The sequence below is a fragment of the Dermacentor variabilis genome, chromosome 2 (assembly GCF_050947875.1).
Source record: "Dermacentor variabilis isolate Ectoservices chromosome 2, ASM5094787v1, whole genome shotgun sequence".
In the NCBI taxonomy this organism is placed as follows: domain Eukaryota; kingdom Metazoa; phylum Arthropoda; class Arachnida; order Ixodida; family Ixodidae; genus Dermacentor; species Dermacentor variabilis.
In genome coordinates this window covers 204,768,073-204,788,513 of record NC_134569.1, presented here as the reverse complement: position 1 = coordinate 204,788,513, position 20,441 = coordinate 204,768,073, and the positions used below count along the sequence as shown (strand labels likewise).

Genomic DNA, 20,441 nt, shown 5'->3' with positions numbered 1-20,441 from the left:
TACATAACGCCCGCGTACCGTGTTTGGGGTGCACACTGAAGAACCCCACGTGGTCGAAATTATTTCCGAGTCCCCCACTTCGGCGTGCCCGATAATCAGACGGACGATTTGTGCAGTTCTGAGCGCAAAACACTCCGGCGAGGTATATATACGCATTACGGCACGCGCGCGCGGTCTCTCTCACCCAATGCAGCGAGCGGAGGTTACGGAGTCGCACGTAATACGAGCAAGGCCAAGAAGGCGACGTCGTAAGGGGCTTCCAAAGGGAGCGTTTTATGGCGGCGCGTCTTGCACGCCTGCGCGGCACTTCGCGCGCTCGTGACAGATAAGATAGGCCCGAAAATACCACAATCTTGAGAGTCACTCGCGGTGACAAGACGCGCGTGGCTGCATTCTCGGGCGCGCAGCTGCTACGCCAAGCGACCAGACGCACACAACTGGCACGCGCGCACTGTAGCGACGCTGCAACGATTTCGGCAGCGCGAACTGCATTCGGGAGGAGCCGACAGAGGTAAGCACATGTTCATTGGTGAATTCCCTGTGCTCTCCCAACGAATATGTTCTGATGCGGCGAATTTCGAGAGTCTGCCCTCGGTATTCCACATAACGTTTTCAGTGGAGCGTCTTCGACTGTAGCTTCTGTTCTACCGTTACGGTTGCCCTCTGTGCCACCTCCGATATTTCCGCGTCTGGGCATAGGGTCCTTCGTGTCTGGATAAAAAACGATAATACCTAGTTTTCGCTCCCCTAGCAAAATTTGTGAAAATTGGGTTAAAACGCATATATCCAGGAAGTTTTCGCTTTTGTAAAAGGTAATAATAAATGCAGGCAGACGTCACAAACCATTAACGCTGCCCATGTTTTGTCAGCGCACCGGGAAGATACATCATAACATTAATAATAATATCAACGTGGTGTGTGCCTCGTTTAACTGGCACATACGTAAAATGTAGTATTCAGTGCCTGCCGCCGGTGAGTGGACGAAAACTCGCGGCTTCGTTAGTAGTGGCGTTTGCATGAATATATTAACGGTGCATTTAATCGGATTTCCCGCAAGCTGCGCACATGTAAAGAACGGTAACGCGCTAGGAAGCGAATTAACGTGGCGCCGACGTTGCTCTCCATTGCGAACGGAAGTTGTGATGTTGAGTTGATATTTACCGAACTGCATTACACTAATAATACACTAGTAAAATTACACTAGTAAAACAAGACAACAAACAACAACGGAAGGCCCTACAGATCTAGGACGAACGCAAAAATGCTTCCAATGCATACGATAATGTAGGTCAAGAAGAGGTTATAAAATCAAGAAAAGCATCGCATCTGCGGCGAAGCATGACCGTGCGCAGTATTTGTCGCATATTTTATTTGTTTCCTTTGTTAATACAATGCAGAGAACAAGGTGAACAAAGGATCGCCAAGCACGTTCCTATTTGTTGTTTTTGTTAATGTGGTTTCTTATAAAACTGTTAATATCGTCTGACAGGGCTTGTAGAGATGAGCTCGTCAATTCATTTGCAAGCAGATTAAGCTATTTGTCATCGCACATTTGTGCAGGTGATTGAACTCGTTTAAACAGAACTTTTTTTTTAAAATAAAATCATTGTTTGCGTTGATGGTTTGTGCTCAAGTTACCAGAAAAAGCTCAAACTTTGGGCTGCTTGACAACAAAAGTCCCGGTTTTTCCCCGGTTTTCATCGTTAATGCAACGCACGAATGTGCACAAATCCACAATTTCTAATTGTAATACGTAGGTATTTTCTCAGCAGAAACTGTCGCAGAAGCAAGACAACCGCCCTGCGAAACACGTGTAGCGAGGCCTGATTCGGTGATCGCGCTACCAGCTCGCCTTTCGCGGCGTGTCGTACCAAGAGCGAAAGGGAGTGTCATCAGTAACAGGCCCATGCGCGGCGTTAATCGCAGTTTCGATTTGGTAGAATGGGCGCGAACACAGTTTGCGGACGAGGCTGCAGCGGCAAGGAAAGGAAGCGGCATCACACTTTGCCGAAACAGCGTATACTCGCAAGACATTTTACAGGCTTCCCTCGCGCTACATCCACGCGCCTCAACGTGGCGCCACCAATTCGGCTGCTTGTCTTTATGACCACACAACCGAGCACATTGCGGAAAGGTTATTGTCTATACGGAAAAGCCAGTAGTCTATATTACTCCAACTGCACATTTGTTTGGTGTTCTGTTTGGTGCTCAGTCGGAATACCGGACAAAATGTGAGCCGGACAATGTAAGGGAGAAAATGCGCGGCATCGAGATTCAACTTGCAGCGAATCCGGGGGCATATTACATGCGATATAAATGAATGTTGGCAGTGCACAAGGTGGTTACAGCGTTCGTTTGAAGTCGCTTACGCACTATAGAGCCGTTATGCGCAATGTTTTCCGGTGTACTCGGACAACAAAGCATGCAACCGGGCTCCCATTTGAATAGAAATGGGGACCATGTTAGGAGTCATATGTGGCCATATCTTAATTAATTATGGGGCTTAATGTGCCAAAACTACTTTCTGATTATGAGGCACGCCGTAGTGGAGGACTCTGGAAATTTCGACCACCTGGGGTTCTTTAACGCGCACCTAAATCTAAGTACACGGGTGTTTTTGGCATTTCGCCCCCACCGAAATGTGGCCGCCGCGGCCGGGATTCGATCCCGCGACCTCGTCCTCAGCAGCCCAACACCATAGCCACTGAGCAACCACGGCGGGTAGTGACCACATCTTAAAGTTGGCGTGTTATTTCCTTCGGACATTCCACGCAATTTATTGAGATTCGCCTTCTCTCTATTTTCGGGAGGCATACAGTCCCCTCCCTGTGTCCTCGGTGAACTAAATTAGCCACGTAGTTTGTGTTCGGTCAAAATATCGGACATGTAACGGCGGATACGCATACTAAGTTTAAGGTGTGTAAGTGAGAGGGCATTTTCAATAAACACGCTCATTCAAGCGATCGTATGCGCTACCTAGCGGTTATTCGCTAGGTGTTCTTGTTCGCGCGGCGTAACAGGGCATCGAATTTAATTTTCAGGGAATGTGGAAAATCCTATGGGTCATGTGCTTGTTAGGTATTAAGTGTGTGGTATAACTGTGGTCTTATTAAATTACGTTTACAAGCGCTCCAAATAGTTATTATACGCGTGTTTACGAGCCCCCTTCAATGTTGTTTTTGCGGGGTCCTGGGAAGACTAACTGTGACGCTAAGTTCCCGGTTATTGGAACATGGGGCCACCTTATGGCTGATGGTTGTTCAATGTATAATGTGTGCGGGCTAATCGTGGCTTTTCAATAAATTACTAATTGCACTGCTCGACAGCGTTACAGAACCATTATATAGGTATGATCTTACGTTATTCGAGGACAACTAAATGTAACACCGAGCTTAAACTTGCAGGAACTACCGGCTATGTTTATTCGACATGTGCGGACAAAGTTTGAAAATGTTTGGTTTAACTACAAGCACGACAAAATTATTAACGCACCTTATCGTAAGAAACAGCTTCTCTGAAAACTGGGCTGCAATCCTGCAATGTTACACAGTTCTGTTGTGCTTTTTAAAGCAGTTAAAGGGGCCCTGAAACACTTTTTGAACAAAGTATGAAAACGTTGACGATTTGTCGAAGAACATGTGAGCCAAATATTGGCAACTTGATTTATTTAACTTTAATATTGTTATGTTTGATCATTGTCCCTGATCACTATTCCACTAACAAGAAGCACGCGTAAAATAACACGATATCAATAAAATTTCCTTACGCAGCCGCATGTTGCAGATAGCCGGTTTCTGTGGCAAAAATTACGTCTTAACACCAGGCTAAAACTGGAATTGTTACCGGTCGGCAGGAGTCGCGCGTGCTCCAAAGCAAGTAAAACAAAAAAAAAACTGGACTGCACAGACTTTCTGCGCGAAAAACTGAGCGTCTGCCAGTGTCTGCGCAACGAACGCGCGCTCGCTAGCAGACGACGCACGTCACAACGACAGCAAAATCGAAGACGTCATCTCCCATGCCCCAAATACGTGTACAGTCGCCCAAATCTTTAACTGGTGTGCGGGAGCGGCGACTTTTCCGTGCGTCAGCGCCGTTTGACGGGGCGAGGCTGGAAACAGTCTGAGGCTAAGCGCATGCGGACAAAGCGCGCTCAGCTGGGCCCATCGTCTACTAGGCTGTTTCCAGCCTTGCCGCGTCATACGGCGCTGACGCCCGGAAAACGCCCGGAAAAGACGCCGCTCCCGCACACCAGTTAAAGATTTGGGCGACTGTACGTAGCAAAGGGGTGTCAATATAAATTTGCAGTTGAAATAAAGCACCATTATAAGCGCGTATGCGCGCAATCGGTCTCAGCGCCCCCAGAGATATTATGTTAAATATCGTTCGCAGCGCCCTCGCACAATTGCTGCACACGCAGCGCCTCAGGGGGAAAGCGCCGTTCGGTCTACTCGACCAAAATCTAGTACCAGGGTAGGGCTTCTCCTCAGTTTTCCGATCAGTACTCTGATCTCTGTACTGCGCGTAGCTGCGTTTTCTGCTTCTGGCCTCCGAGATGAGCAGCGCGCTGCGTTGCGTAGTTTACCGAGGCCGCCACGGGGTGCCGGGACGAGCACTTTCGCCACCGCGACACAACTTTTGGACGGGACTTTGCCTCTCTTGGCTTTTGCGCTTGTACCTGAAAGATACTAAAAACTTTGGGCGTGAGATTCGTGAGACGACGTCCTTTATAGCGAGGCTGTTTTATGATTAGTTAGGGAAGGGTTTCAGAGCCCCATTCATGTTACCTAATAGCACCGGCTCCCGCATTCGCAAAAGTAGACGCCGTACATAAATAACATAAGCGAACGCGGCCGACCTATGAAACTGAGCACTTACGAACGAAAAGGTTTTTGAGTTCACAGCCCCTGGTGCATTTCTCCTCTTAAAAAGAATACAAAGTCGGCCAGATTTCGTCCACTCAGAGCACACCCCATGAACAAGGACGGAAGGTTGCTCGTACGTCACAAACATAACCGCTGCGTAGGCGTTCATACAACCCTTCCGCGAAAACTTCAGCGTAGACGTGCAAACAAAGCGGTGCTCACGCATATGCTAGGAAGCGAAAAATATGTTTGCGTATGAAACTTTTCTGTTGGTTGGCTTTTTTTCCCCTTATCGCTTGTATTACGTTTAAACCAGCAGCGAGTATGCCAAGCCACAGCGAGCGCTTACTCCTTCACGTACGGCACGAGCTATTTTCGCTTATGCAAGAGTCAAACGAATCATCTTGGCTCCCATTGGCGTCATAGAGTTCACGCAGCTACATTGACATTTCTTGGGATCGCGCTGAGCGTAAGCGGCTTACATGAAGTAACAATACTTGCTCCAGCCTTTCTTTCTTGCCTCGTGCTTTCGAAGCCGCCGCGTGTCGTGCTGAAAGAAATGACATCCATCGTAACCGAAAAGTGAGTTTTGCAGCGTACCAATCGCATATGAACTGTACTTTGCTGTAGCTCAAGTTATCTATGTTCCATAGTGATTGCGAAGATCCAGAGAATTCTTTCCATATCGAATACAACCATATGCCCTGTAACTTTCACAGCCTATATGAAACGTACTGGATTCCATAAAAGTAAGCTTATGTTTTTATATACCATGTGGGATTATTAAATATGGGAGTTTTGGGGCATTTGGTTTCTTTCGGCGATGTAATTTCCGGTATTTAAGACCTTATTGGCCCCGCACCTATTGAAGATTCTCTGGCAGACTCCTAGATGGTTGCCTATCATCGTATCTATTATTATTATTATTATTATTATTATTATTATTATTATTATTATTATTATTATTATTATTATTAAAGCGTTAGCGTCGTTAATAATATCTGTGAATAGACGTTCTACGGGGGCTCCTGGTGAGCTTTTTCACAATGAAACTCGCTCAAAATATCAATTGTTATTACTGCATGTACTATTACAGACTTCAAGAACTCATTATTTCACCAAATGCCACGGAAACGGGCTCGAAGCAGTCTGTTCACGCATATTCACGAATCATCATCCCAAGCTAGCATCAAATGACGGGCACGCGTGTTAAGCCTAGAGTGTGTTTGCTTCACGTGCTCATGATGTGGGTTGAATTGAGAGATCTGACGTTATAAATGGGCTACTTGCCCAACTGGACCGATGGACCACATATCTATTTATGCAATCTATGCGGTAGACGAGGCTTCAAATTACGTGCCGCAAATTTGGTGGCTCAGGACAAACGTGCATTTACAAAAAAATGCGCTGCGCAGTGAGCTTGTGTACAAAAACGCCGTATCTAAATTGAAAACTTGCATATAGAAATAATGAAATTGTGCCGCGTGATCTTGGTCGCGAGTCAGAGCGAAATTCTTTATGATTTTCGTTTCCGGAGCCATGATTCGTAAGGATTTCACTGCTGCAATTCTTTTTATTTCTTATAAACCAGCTTATTGTCAATTCATTGGTACCGCCCTCTTGTGGTGTTACCTGAACACTTTCGCAGCTTCGGATGCAGCGAATTGCGCCAAACCAGAGTATATTCAAGCACCCGTCCTCTGATCGTATAGTTCTTTACCGGCATCTACATACATTAACTGAATATATAGAGCGATCTTTAGTGTATCCATATGTCGCTGGTGGGAAAGATTGTGTATTCAGATGTCAGGCTCTTGTGTGCCATCTGTTCCAAGTCTTCCTCGGCCGCGTAAACATAATATTGGAGCAAATGGGCGGTAAAACCGGAGCCATATTTCGTTACGTTGACGTATGTCTGGTCTTTGTTCGTAAGGAGCAATACACCCAAAAAGGGTCGTTAGAGAGTTTTAGAATAGGGACCCCAATAGTTTGGGGTCCTAAAAGAGCTTGGCTGGTGTTAGCGTTGGAGCACGCAGGGGTGAAGAGATTTAGAATAGGGCTTTGCGTTTGCGGATAGCGTCTGGCGCGACAGCGCCACTACGGCGTCAAAGAAAAGCTATTAGAAATAAATAAATAAAATATACAATTTTATGATAAGAATAGTAATTTTGACTTTCGCGTATTCCCGTTTAATTGGAATTTACAAGTTATTCTGTAAGCAGCAAACAATTAGTTGCGCTTACTTTTGAGAGTAGGTCGTGGTTTTGAGTAACCAACTTTACGTGCCTTCACCAGCCAAGCTAAGCCGTGTTAGGCCTACGAGCCATAATATCCACAATCGAATTCGGAATCAGCGGCGTCTAATGAATCAATATTCATAACACACGTTAGTAGAGACAAAGCGATAACCGCAGTCACTTCTCCTAGCTTGCGAACTTCACGCGTTACCATGAATCGAACCCAGTTTGGTGCTAGGTTAGATCCGTCGCTTAGATGGGTGTTGGCATGCTTGTTTACGCAAATCTTTTGGGGCAACTTTTGGAGTTCCCCCTAAATCAGTGAAATAGCGTACCCGACGCAAAACCTAAACGCTGTTGGCTTCTCGCGCATGCGCATTAGCTTCGAGCTATTTCTTTGGGGCCCCACAACGTTTGGGGCCCCTATTCTAAACCTCTGTTACCGTTTTAGAGCTTTTCCGAGACTGCGACTTCGGTTTGAGGTTGCCCGTGGAGCTGGTTCAGGTCAACGTTTTTAGACACCAGGCCTACCTTGAGCTTGGTCACGTATGTTGGCGGTGCAACCTTCAAACGAAGATGTCCCCCTTAAATTTTCGGCTTACCATTCTAATATAATAAAAATGACATTGTCTATTTCTTGTTTGCACTCCTCACTACTGACGTCTTGGCCCCATGAGCTTGAAACCAGCTTTCTCGATAAGATAGTTCGGGTAGTGTAAACCAATGTCTCCAGTCACATAGTAAAATTGCCTGCAGCACCCCTATTTGTAACAGGAAATGGAAAGAGGGGACACGGACATGCTCAACGGCACAAAAAAGGCGCAGGATGCCTCGAAAGGCGAAGCATCGATTGCGATGGCAACTTATTGGACCGCTGTTCGAAGTAAGGATAGCTTTCTTATAGGCTATATAAACTTGTAAACATGCGCACACTAGCGAAATTAACTAGCATGGTGTCACGCGCGCACAAGCAAACATGAACACATCAGACTCGATGAGCGCGGGAACTCGCCGTGAAAACGCTGGCGCGAGGAAACGCGGCAGGAGCAGCGAACGAAGTGACATCCGTGCTGTCTATCGCCTCAACAAAAAGCGAGCGCCGAGAACACACAGCATGCACAAGGCTACGAGCTGCCAACGCACCTATACAACGCCCCCACGCAGATCACACTCAAGATACCGCCGTGCTACCGCGCGCAGCCGCCACATGCGCGCAGTTGCAGCCGGAGTACAACGTAGCCGGCTTCTCTCCCCTCGCCCGGGCGCCTTGCAACGTTGGCTGCGTCGCGCACGACGGGCGACGGCGCACTTCCTGCCCACTTTCGTCTTTCGCGCGGGCGCCATTGAATTGAGCCAGGATCTTCGGCTCCCCTCGCACGGCTTCACTCGCACATACAGCGTAGGGCGCGCGGCGCCGATGTTATCGCCCGTAGACTTTATACGGAACCTCACGGCGACCCCGACGGCGGAGATGCGCTTGGAGTGTATGTATCATTGCTATCGCAATAAAAAGGTTGCAACTTTTGCTTACGTCTATACTGAGCTCTCGCACAGTCTAGGTAATGCGGTGGCACGCTAAAGAATCACGACAGCATTTACCTTGCCAAACAGGGTTTCACAGTTGTGCTGGCGGGTAGGAAAAATATAGAGGCTCCTGTTGCGCGCAGTGAAGGCGGTTGTTTACTAAAGCTCAGGGAGCGCTACACTTTGTGGACGACCGCAGTAGTGCACTAACTCCTATTCACATGTGACAAGTCATACGTCAACAAAAGCAGCATGTACTAACCCCACTTATATGTAACGAATTACATCTAATGAATTATCAGTAACCAATTACATTTGTTGGGAATTTTGTAATTTAGGAATTAATTTTTAGCTCGGTAACGGTCACTGTAATTCAATTGCATTTTCAGTAACGGATTACACGTAACCGCTTACTTTACTTGCGGTACAAAGTGTAAGGAAAGACGCAAGGTTTAGCGCTTTATCTTCGCGGGTAATCCAACGCGGCAGCCTTGTGAATGCACAGATTCAGGCTGGCAAACACTTTTGCACAACTCATTTAGAGGCGCTTTTTATTGGCATTCATAGGGGGTAAGCGCCGCTACTTAATTCTTCGCGTAGTACAGTCTATGGTCTCTCTCACATAGACAATTTTGGGACCGTTAAACTTACAGTCGCGTGCAAGAAGAGCTGCAACATCGTGCTCATTTTCTGAACGGCCCGAACACTAGACTGTACTGCCAACATACGAACAATTGGTGTAATAAATACCAGCAATTGTAGCGGTGTTTAGTACTCCAATCAGTCGTATGTTGGCGCCACGCTGCACGCTAGCTAGGGGCTCTTTTGAACACGTGCACCGTGGTACAGCTCATATTGCACGCGACTGTACATGTTCCTGTCTGTCTGTGTGATACGTGGCTCAAATACACTTTACGATTGTAACACAAGGAGTTTTTTGAGGGCTGAATGATGAACAGTTATATTTTACATTACACTACACGTTTAGTTACCTTTTCGAGGAACGTGAACTTCTGCTGGGTTCGCTTATAGTTCTTCGGTTTAAGTGAAATAGCAAACGAGTGAAGGGGGCTGGCAAGAGCTCCAGCAGATGTTCGCCGTCAAATTAAACCAGCGTTGCTATGACTCCACAACGATGGCCACTTCACCAGTTGTTGGCAGCAAATCAGTTAAGGACGATCTTTTCAGCTTTTGCCTGCGAGGAAAGTCTTCAAACTATAAGATCAATGAAACGCTGCACTTCATAGAGGACCCAGACGCGAGAATTGCCGCGTTGTACAACCGTGATCTCGTGTGCAACGTGTTCTACACTAAAACACTGCCATTCTTCCAGCCCGCACATCGAGCGAGTTTTCATTGTCGCTGCTGATTTCTTTAGAAAACAATTAGGGAGTATGAGCAATGAAAAGCTTGAAAAACAAACATTAGTGAAGTTAACGTGTAAAGTGCTGCAACAGTGCACTGAAAGAGCCAGCCCAGCTTGCTTTATATATTTACTGTGTTAGTGCCACATTAATAAATGTTGGAAGGAAAGTAACGTAAAAGTCACCAATTACTGTTAAATGCGCGAGAATTTCCTTGCTTATCGAATGAGGAAAATCGCCCGTCCTTGCGTCCCTCCGTCCGTCCCTCACGTTAGACGATCGGTTTCAAATAGGACCCGCAGCAGCGAGCGAATTGACTTTCGTGCTGCCTCTCGCTCAACGCGAACTAAGCGGCGAGAACACAGGGCTGACGAAGCTATCGGCATTCACCGCGCTCTGTCCCCATCGCACATCGCTTTCAAGATAGGCCACGCGCAGCCGCACCATACGCACCCGCCGCCGGAGTAGAGGTGTAAAATTTCAGGAAATTTTGAGAGGCCTGAAAGAAACTGGTTTCCTTCATGTTTTTTTAGAAACTACGGAAAAACACAGAAAAAATACATGATTGCTCACATGGCTATAAAATAGACACATGTATTTGTTTCACTCTAACAATAATAGAATAATTGCATCACAGAAGTCCTAGAAGAGTTTCCGGATTCAAAACCTAGGCGCGATTTCACGTTAAGGCATTTATTTCACATCAAAGCCTCAAGACCGACATTTGTATCAATGTGTGTCCGATTAATTTCCGGTTGGCGGGTCAACGCTTCGTTGTGAATCGGACGAAGCCTTTTTGACATTGAGGTTCGAGTGCACGTACACAAGTTTTTGCATGCGATCCCCTGCGAGCCTGTTGCGTAGCTTCGTGTGCACAATACCAAAATTTGGACCAGTTTCTTTCACACATGTCGCAGAAGAAGGAGAAATCTGCAGTACGTGACAGGCGAGGGGGCTCAAGCGTTGGTTGAATCAAAGTCCTTGCCACCACGTGGATGCATCTAGCTGCTTCGCAGGCTCCCGAACTCCTTCTTGTGACCAAACTTTTAGATACGTCGAAAGCTCTCGCATAGCAATAGAAAAATTCAACGGGAAAGCTCTGTTTTTGCAGCGAAGCTGTTAAGGGCTACTTTCCCCACTATCGTGTCCGCGTGTAGGAAAAAATCCAGAAGATAGTGCAATGCCGGGCCGACCCGAGGCGGAGGTCAAGCAGGCGTTAAGCACTCCTCATGCATGGGCCAATCCCGAAGACAGTGAAATACCTGGCCGACCCGCGGTGGAAGTGCAGTTCGCCATTAAGGGGCCCACATACACAGCTTCGCTGGTCATTCTTCTTTGTAGAGTGGAATGGCACTGAAACACTTCTCTTTATTTTTCAATTTTATTCTGGTTGAGAACGAAAACGAAAAAGCCTATCTTTTTTCGCAATTTCCTATGCTTTGTTTTTTCAACCGCTTACATCTCTACGCCGGAGTAGAACGCTCACTCTCCTCCCACTTGAAGCCTTGGACACGATAGAGGGAGACCGACGCGTTATCTCCCCGCTTTCCTCCCTCGCGCAGCCGTGTAATACCCAGCCGCCGCCGCAGTACAGTTCATCACGGCTGATAACGGTTCGACGCGGATGGGTAAATCGCTAAAGAGAGATAACGGCTTATAATTATCGGAACGTCATCAGCGCACCTGGCGCCGCCAGCAGCAGTAGTTTGCTTGCGTCATCAATTCTCTTTGCGCCGCCGTCGGTAGCAGTTCCTCTGGCCGCAGTGCTGTCGCTTATACTGGTACGATCAAGTTTCATAATATTCATAATGACACGGGGCTGCGTGGTGATGAGCAAGTGGCACAATGCTTACGCAACTTAAGCAACTCCGAGAGGAGTCTCTTCACATTTTTACTCATCATCAGTGATCTTCTGTGCCACTGTTCTCGCTTTGATAGCCAACGTCAGACTCTCCAGTGTAACTTAAATAGACTACACGACAGGCCATTTACAGAAACAAAGATCTTGGGAGCCTGGCCTCACAGTTCATTAGCCCAGAAAGCAGTTGGAGCACTTCTTCACTACCTGAAGGCAACAGACTTGAGTGTCCGGCTATAGACATCTTGCATTTAACTTAGTCCATGTGAAAGTGCGGTGCATACTCATGTTTTCTCTCTCTCTCTATTTCACTCCCCATTCCCCTCCCCACGTGTAGGGTAGCAAACTCGACTCAATCTGCTAAACCTCCCTGCCTTCCCCGCCGCCCCTCCGCGAGAGGCGTCTGCGTGAATTCTCTAGTAGTTCTTTAGTAATTACTCAGTTACTTTCGCGGGGCAGTAATCGGTAACTGCAAATAATTGCAGTTCTGATTGAATTAATTGTAATCAGTTAGCTTTTTTCTGCAACATGTACAAGTGGGGTGCTAACTTCGCACACTCTCACTTGGTAGGTCACAGTCGTACTTATCGTTGCAGACGAGCGCTCACGGACTACCGCGTTTGATCAAGCGACGTACGGTCAGCAGATTAACAGAGAAATAATTGAGGCGTTCCACATTACAATGATGGGACACACTCCTGTCAGTCAGCCATCTACTTTGCAGGCAGATAAAGAATGCGCGTACTTGTCCAGCATTAGCCGCCCGATTGACAGTTACGAAAGGCCCGTGGCTCTATGTTAGAATAGTTTAGATAATTGTTTGTTTCGAAGTGGGTTCCCCTACCAGGTGGCGGTTGTAAGAGCTGTTTTCTTATGCAAATTAGCGTTCCTTAAATAAAACTACCACTTCAGAGTTTTCGCTCGTGTTGTCTCTACTTTGTCCTCTCGTTTGTGTTTTTTTGCGCAAGCCACAGTATGAATCGGTACCGACCCGTCCAGCTTTCAGTTCTGCGCCAACGAACATCGGGCTGTATCCTTCTCAAGGTCGCAAACCAAAGGCTCCTAACTCTTATTTGCAGAACGTCACATGATGGTGCTGCAGGCTACTAGTCCTTTTCTTCATGAAATGCAACATTCCGCTTTTCTTACAAGGACACTAAAGAAAAACATTACATCAGTTAATACGGTAAAGTGCTCTTTCAAAACCCTATTTTATAGTTAATTTCACCGTTATAGCTTCATATTACAAGTAAAAATTAAGGTCAAAAACTCCATTTCTTGAATTTCGCACCGAAAGCCCAGCGCCGGTACGTCAGTGTCTCGTGAAGGATGTCAACGCATTTTTTTTTCGTATTTGTCCATTTTTACGGCCAACTTACGCCAGTGACCGTACTTGTGGTTATTTCAATGGGGCCCCGCTGCCAGCAGCGGATCATCCAGTAGCTTACGTACTGGCTGGGAACGAGAACCATCTTTCAGGGCATTTGCACAGCAACACTATGTTTAACCCTCAAAACAAAAGTTCACCAAGGGCGAAGGAGAAATGTCAACGCCTCGGTGACGCGACTTTTTCCGGCGCAGTAGCCGCCTGTCAGAAGAATGTTGTACCTTGTGTGTTTTGTTTTCACTTTGCATATATTCCTTTACATTGAAGGTCAAAATGAAGAACCTGTTTATGTTCGTGCTACACTTTCGTTAAATGACTATGTCTTCCTTCAAGAAAGGGGCTGGTGATTATAGTTAGCTCTGTCCCTAAATCTAAACCTGTGTAAATGAATAACTCCGGTGTCAGACACGTTAGCAAATGTGGAAAAGGAAATCAATCTTCGTAGTTCGCTCTCGCACTTTTATTCTCGCGTAGCCGTACAAAGCTTCCGTGCCTACGAGTAACGCAGAAGATACAATTCGTGGTCACCTCCTTCCTCCGCTACCACACACCTTCGGTCCTTTCTTTTTCTGAATAATTGATTCATCAATTTCTCAATCCAGACACCGAGTTCCAGTGAAGTAGAGCCTCGCGAGCGGAGCGACAAAGGAAGCAAGATGGTCGCACTTACGGTGACGGTGCGCGACTTCCCCGACCTCAAGGACCGCACGCGCGTCCTCCTCGAACAGCGGCCTCCCGAAGGGTCGCTGTGTCTCCGCTGCGGCGACCTCACGGGACTGGCGTGGCGTGCCGTGTGCGGGCACTGCTTCTGTAACGACTGCAAGGATGCCCTCTCGCGGGCGCACGTGCTCACTTGCCCCGTGCACTTCGTGAAGACGCCTAAGGCCATGGTGAGTGGGCACACTGAATGCGCACTATGTGTCGTATCTTTCCCTCTCTCTCTCTCTCTCTGATGAACGCGCCGCGGATTTTGTCGACACCAGCACAGCCGATCCACTGCTGCCGGCCGCGGTAGGGTTAAGGGAAGTAGAAACGAGTTCAACTGGGAAGGTGATTCCCCTGTTTAAAGACTTGGAGGGAGGTCCCGCAAACGGCGAGCTAGAGGGCGAAGACAGAACATTCCCGCTAAGCACTCCTTATACAGAGATGGTTCGGCTATTCCAAACGTCACCAAGAAGCAGATATATATTTTTTTGTTATTGCGATAGCAATTCTATAGACACTCCAAGCGCATTTCTGCCGTCGCCGTCGTCGTGAAGATTAGCATATTGTCCAAAGACGATAAAATCGTCGCCGCTCGCCGTATGCTGCATGTGTGAGTGAAAACTTGCGAGGGTGAGCCGGCGATCGCCAGCTCAATCTGCGCACTAAAGAGAGGAAGCGAGCCGTCTCCGTCACGCGCAAGGCTCCGGAGGGAGGGTAGGTAAGGCAGCTATGTCTTAAAAGCCATCTGTGACGGGGACAAGGTCCGACGTGGGTAGGGAGGGGGCGCGCAGTCATCAGGGCAAGCTGTGCCCCGAAAACCACGTGCGACGCGTACAGAGGCCGTCTGGTGCAAGGGGAGCTCGCTATCGCGGCTCACTCTCTCGCGCCGTATATGGAACAAAGCGCGGAGGCAGCGTGGAAGGCAGGAGGAGTGATAACACCGCCAACAAGTGCGTAGTTAGTACGGCCGCGCGTGCCGTATCTTGAAGGGGATCTCCAAACGGCTCAGACCTTCGTGCGCGCTGTGTTCTCGCCGCTCCTGTGTTCAAACGAAAGACTGCACGATGGTGACTTCGCTCGCTGTTGCTACCGCGCTTGCTCACACCAGCGTTATGACCTGCAGCGACTGTCCGCGTTCACCGAGTGTGATGTGTTCATGTTTGCTTATGAGCGCTGACATCATGCGTGTTAATTCAATTGGTAAGCAAATGTTTTCAAGCACATGCGGCGGATAAAACAATTATGTTTACTTGATATAACTGTGTACTAATTTGCTGTCGGAGTCGATATGTCACATTTCGAGCGACACTGCGTGTTTTGTTATTCTGTGTATTTATCGAAACATTCATCAAGAACAACCACTCTTCAAATGGATAGCTTCACCACCTATCACTGAAAGGTTAATTACGCTGAAGGCCTGGTGAAGGGGTTCTGGTCACGCCTTATGCTCATAAACAACACGTTTCTATGGCAGTAAGTGTCAAAGAGATCACTTCACGCTTCACCCATGCAAAGACCACAGAGACGTTGCCACCTGCGATAAGTCTAGCAAATGGCGAAGAATTAACTACCTTGCGGAAATGCATGGGACAACGAACGAGGAGGAAGGCCATGTTCTGATGCCAACATTTCGCGAAGAGTGTTTTTTTCTCTTCTTTTTTTAAAGGCAAATACATGTCGTAAGGGTGTCACAGGCTGCACGCATGGGCTAAACAGACAGTGGAGTTGTATAGTAGCCAGCGTGATAGTCGTGCGACACGTCTCGACTGAGCGCTTTCATCTTTGCAGCTCAAGCGGACGGACCAAGGTCTTCAGGAGACCAAGGAATTTCCAGCAGGCTGTGCGTGGAACGGCTGCACCGAGTGGGGAACCCTGCAATCCATCCTGGTAAACCCTTCACCCATTTCGATAAATTAAATTGTGGATTTCAAAACTGCGTTTGGCGCCGTAGTGGAGGGATATAGATTATTTTTGACCACCTGCGTTTTTAACAGCCACCTAAATCTAACTACACCAGAATTTTCACACTCCTCCCGCATCAGATGAATGCGGCTGCTGCGGCCAGGAAATGAACCTGCCACCTCGTGCTCATCAGCAGGACGCCATAGGCACTAAGTCACCACGGCAACAACTTAACGAGACATACAGAAAAAATCAAGGGGCATTGATCGAGTACGTTTGCGAATTGGAAAGTAGCTCGTTCTTGCCAACTACAGATTTATTTGTCGCATGAAGCATTATCGAAACACGGAAGGCGAAACTGTCTTTGAATTTTCGAATCAGCTTGTTGCGCTGCCACAGATTAAGAAACATTCCGTCAGTGCTAGTTTTTGCTGCTTGAAAAAGTGACAACCGTTTGATGACAAAAAAATTACCGACGATTACGTTACTCCCTAATGCGAAATTTGAGCGCAGCAAATAAGCTGTTTCACCTTTTCGATAGATTGAGGCAAAGAAATCGAGCAACACATGTATGCGCTATCACAGAATTTTTTTTTATTTTTCACACGTATTCCTTTAACAAAAACTCCGCTAACAGTTCTTGACAGTCATGAAGGAAGCTTTGTGGTCGGAGAAATAGACTGATATAAGTTCGACTTGGTACACCAATGCTTGATTCTCAAAGACGAGATCTATACAAGTGCCTCGCGAGGTTGTCACAGCCGTGGGACGCGTTACGAGCGAGAGGAACGGGATGTTCTCCCGCATAAGTGTTAGGAAATTGCTGTTTGTCTTTATGTCAAGCCGCCACCGATCTGGCTCTCTGATTGCCACCGCACAGGGCGAACGGCAGCGGCAATTTCGGCTCGGCCGGTGCACATATACAGATCCGCCGCCACCGATCTGGCTCTCTGATTGCCACCGCACAGGGGTTGCATTGGAGGAGGAGCGAAGAAAGGAATTAAGTTCGAGCCGGCGCTTTGACAACCGGAGACTCGCAGGAAGAGGGGGGAGGGGGGCGGCGTGTACACCCAGCGGCAAACGATGGGGGCAGAAGCGCGCGCAGCAAGCGGACAACACGATAAAGGGAGGAGGGAAGAGATAGCAGCGACTGACTGATGCAACTGAAGAGCACCCTATCCGCCACACAAGAACAGGGGGGGGGGGACCCTTTCCTCCTCTTTCTGCATGGCGGCGACGGTGTTCTATGCAGTCACGTTATCTTGACTCTCTAGCGGCGACAGCGGCATCAAGCGGTATCAGTCGGTCGCTGCTAGCGCTGGGGGGATGAAAGGGGGGCGGAGCTGGTTACGAGGCCGACGACAACGCCGACGACGACGCGAAACCCAGGAACGGACGCCAAAGAGCTGCGCTCTAAAAAAAAAAAAAGAAAATCAGAAGTGGCACTACCGACCCATTCTGCAATTATACACACACACACACACACACACACACACACGCGCGCACGCACACACACACACACATATATATATATATATATATATATATATATATATATATATATATATATATATATATATATATATATATATATAATCACGATATCATCGAGCGATGCTCAAGGGACGAGCCGCCGCGAGGACGACGACGAAGTGGGTCTGTGCCCTTGGCGCGAGCGCGTGTCGGCCTGGCGATCTGTCTCCAGTGTAAATAGCCTGTATATAGCCTCTCCAATCTGTGTCTTTCCACACGTAACATCCTGGCGGAGGTCGGCGATCCCCGTCCTCACCACGGAACTCCGGAGTGGTCGGTACATCGAGCTTGTCACCATGCCTCCCGGTGACGAGACCGCCTCTGCAACGGCTTCGGCTTGTCCGGCTGCTCCAGTCATCACGGTTGCCCAACATCGCGACCCTGGTGTGTTCTCTGGCCTGGAGGGAGAGGACGTTGACGAATGGATCAAGCTCTATGAACACGCCAGTGCTAATAACAGGTGGGACCCAACTATCATGCTCGCCAATGTCATCTTTTATCTCGGCGGCACCGCACATGTGTAGCACCAAACGCATGACGACAAGATAAACAGTTGGGACAGCTTCAAAGAAAAACTCAGGGAACTGTTCGGCGACTCCATTGGGCGCAAGGCTGCCGCGAGAAAGGCTCTTGCGTCTCGTGTTCAGACATCTGCAGAGCCGTACGTTTCATACATCCTCGACGTCTTGGCGCTCTGCCGCAAAGCTGATGATACTATGTCTGAAGCAGATAAAGTGTCGCATGTACTAAAAGGCATCGCCGACGATGCTTTAAATTTGTTTGTTTTCGGCCACGTCTCGACTATCGACGCCATCATCAAAGAATGCCGTCGCCTTGAACAAGCTAAGAGCCGCCGTATCACACATCACATCACGCAGCTATAGCCAACACTGCTGCTACGTCGACATGTGAGGGTCGACCGCGTCAGACCACCCCCTCTGACGACGCAACTCGTATTGTTCGCCGCGAGCTCGAAGCTGCCTGTTTGCCAGCTTTCTCCGCGACGCCTCCCGATTCCCCAGTAACCACGATTGCGCTGATTCAGGCCGTCGTCAGACAGGAATTTGAGAACATGGGTCTCAACTCCGTGTGTTCATCGTCTACACCCACGGTTCCCCAGTTCTCTAGCAGCCCTCCTAGTCCCCGGAAGTCCTTTTCTGTCACATCTCGCCGCAACCCGGCCGAATGGCGTACCCCTGATGACAGGCCGATCTGCTTTCACTGCTGTCGCATCGGCCACGTCGCTCGTCACAGCCGCAACCGAGGGCCACCATCTCCTCGGACATACACCGCCGCTCATTTCCGCCCCTTTGGACCTTCTGTTCCCTATGCCACCCGTCATGAACCTATTGCCGCTGATGCTCCTGCCCCGAAACTTCGCTACAGCCGCTCGCCCTCACCTGGACGCCATCAGTCTAGTTCGCCCCAACCCCGTCGCTTCTCTCTGTCGCCTATCGCCTCACGGATCCAGCCGGAAAACTAGGCACTGCAGCTTCTGGAGCTGAAGCTGCGTTGTCCACCCAGCCTTCAAATTTTCTGCTCACGCTACACACGAACCAAAACCTTCTTGACGTTCACGTTGATGGCTATCCTGTGACAGTATTCATCGACGGTTTTGAACACTCTCCGGCCGACGCCACTCTACGCCTCTTCGTCCTCCGCGACGGCACTCTGTACCGTCGTAACCTTCATCCGGACGGCTCTGAGTTCCTACTTGTCATACCTAAACACCTCCGCTCAACCGTTTTACAAGAGCTTCATGACGCACCAACGGCAGGACACCTCGGCGTATCTCGAACCTATTACCGTGTACGTCGCCGTGTTTCTGGCCGGCCCTTGCCCGTTCCGTACGACGTTACGTTGCCGCTTGTGAACTTTGTCAACGACGCAACAAGCCTTCCCAGCTCCCCGCTGGTTACCTGCAGCCGCTTGACATCCCCGCCGAGCCCTTGCATCGTGTCGGCTTAGAGCTTCTCGGCTCATTTCCGGAATCTGCATCAGGAAACAAGTGGGTTGCAGTCGCGGTGGACTACGCGACCTGCTATGCCGTAACCCGCGCTCTTCCGACCAGTTGCGCAACTGATGTTGCGGACTTCCTCCTGCATGATATCATTTGGTTCATGGTGCTCCGCGTCAATTGCTAACAGACCATGGCCGTACGTTCTTAGCCAAAGTCATTGACGACACCATGTGTGCCTGCTCAATACAGCATAAATTTACCACCTGCTATCACCCTCAAACGAACGGCCTCACTGAGCGTTTGAACGGCACCCTTACAGACATGCTATCCAAATACGTTTCAGACGACCACCGTGACTGCGAACAGGCTCCACCTTACATTACATTTGCGTATAACTCCCCGTCTCGAAACTGCTGACTTTTCGCCTTTTTACCTCTTGTATGACCGTGATGCCCATTTTATTCCCGGCACCCTCGTGTTGCTTTGGTCGCCATCGCGTAAAGTTGGCCTTTGTGAAAAACTGCTTTGCTTCTACACTGGCCCATATCGCGTGCTTCACCAAGTAACCTATGTCACCTACGAAATAGCTCTAGCCACGCCCACTACGTCCTCCGCTGTGACAACCAGTGACATTGTCCACGCCGCCCGACTCAAACCCTACAACTCTCCACGCCGCTTGGATGTTTAACAGCACTGTGACGGCGCTTTTGCCGCCGGGGGGTAGTATTACGATATCATCGAGCGATGCTCAAGGGACGAGGCGCCGCGAGGACGACGACGAAGTGGGTCTGTGCCCTTGGCGCGAGCGACTGTCGGCCTGGCGATCTGTCTCCAGTGTAAATAGCCGGTATATAGTCTCTTTAATCTGTGTCTTTCCACGCGTAACACTATATATATATATATATATATATATATATATATATATATATATATATATATATATTCAGTTAGTAACTACAAGTAATTTCCCGTATGTTCTCCTTGGTATCCTCGTTTTCTTCTCTTGATATTATTATTAAAAATTGTGCCCCTTGGCTGCCGCCCTTTGTTCTCGTTCATTATATATGTGCGTGTGTGTATGTGTGTTGTTATGCAGATCTTGAGCACTT

The 20,441-nt window shown here is 48.4% G+C and overlaps 1 protein-coding gene across 3 annotated transcripts in view; it reads left to right on the top strand.

Moving 5' to 3' along the window:
- The first annotated feature begins 203 nt into the window (after nt 1-203).
- The window catches only part of LOC142573056 (uncharacterized), a 33,426-nt gene continuing 13,188 nt past the window's right edge, over nt 204-20,441 (top strand). Inside the window, exons 1-3 of one of the 3 annotated variants that reach the window (XM_075682560.1) lie at nt 204-511; nt 13,835-14,122; nt 15,726-15,824. In XM_075682560.1, the coding sequence (XP_075538675.1) occupies nt 13,889-14,122; nt 15,726-15,824 (333 nt within the window). In that variant the 5' untranslated portion in view covers nt 204-511; nt 13,835-13,888. Of the gene's footprint in view, nt 512-5,315; nt 5,445-13,834; nt 14,123-15,725; nt 15,825-20,441 lie in introns of those variants that run through there. The other 2 variants (XM_075682558.1, XM_075682559.1) reach the window with 2 other exon arrangements.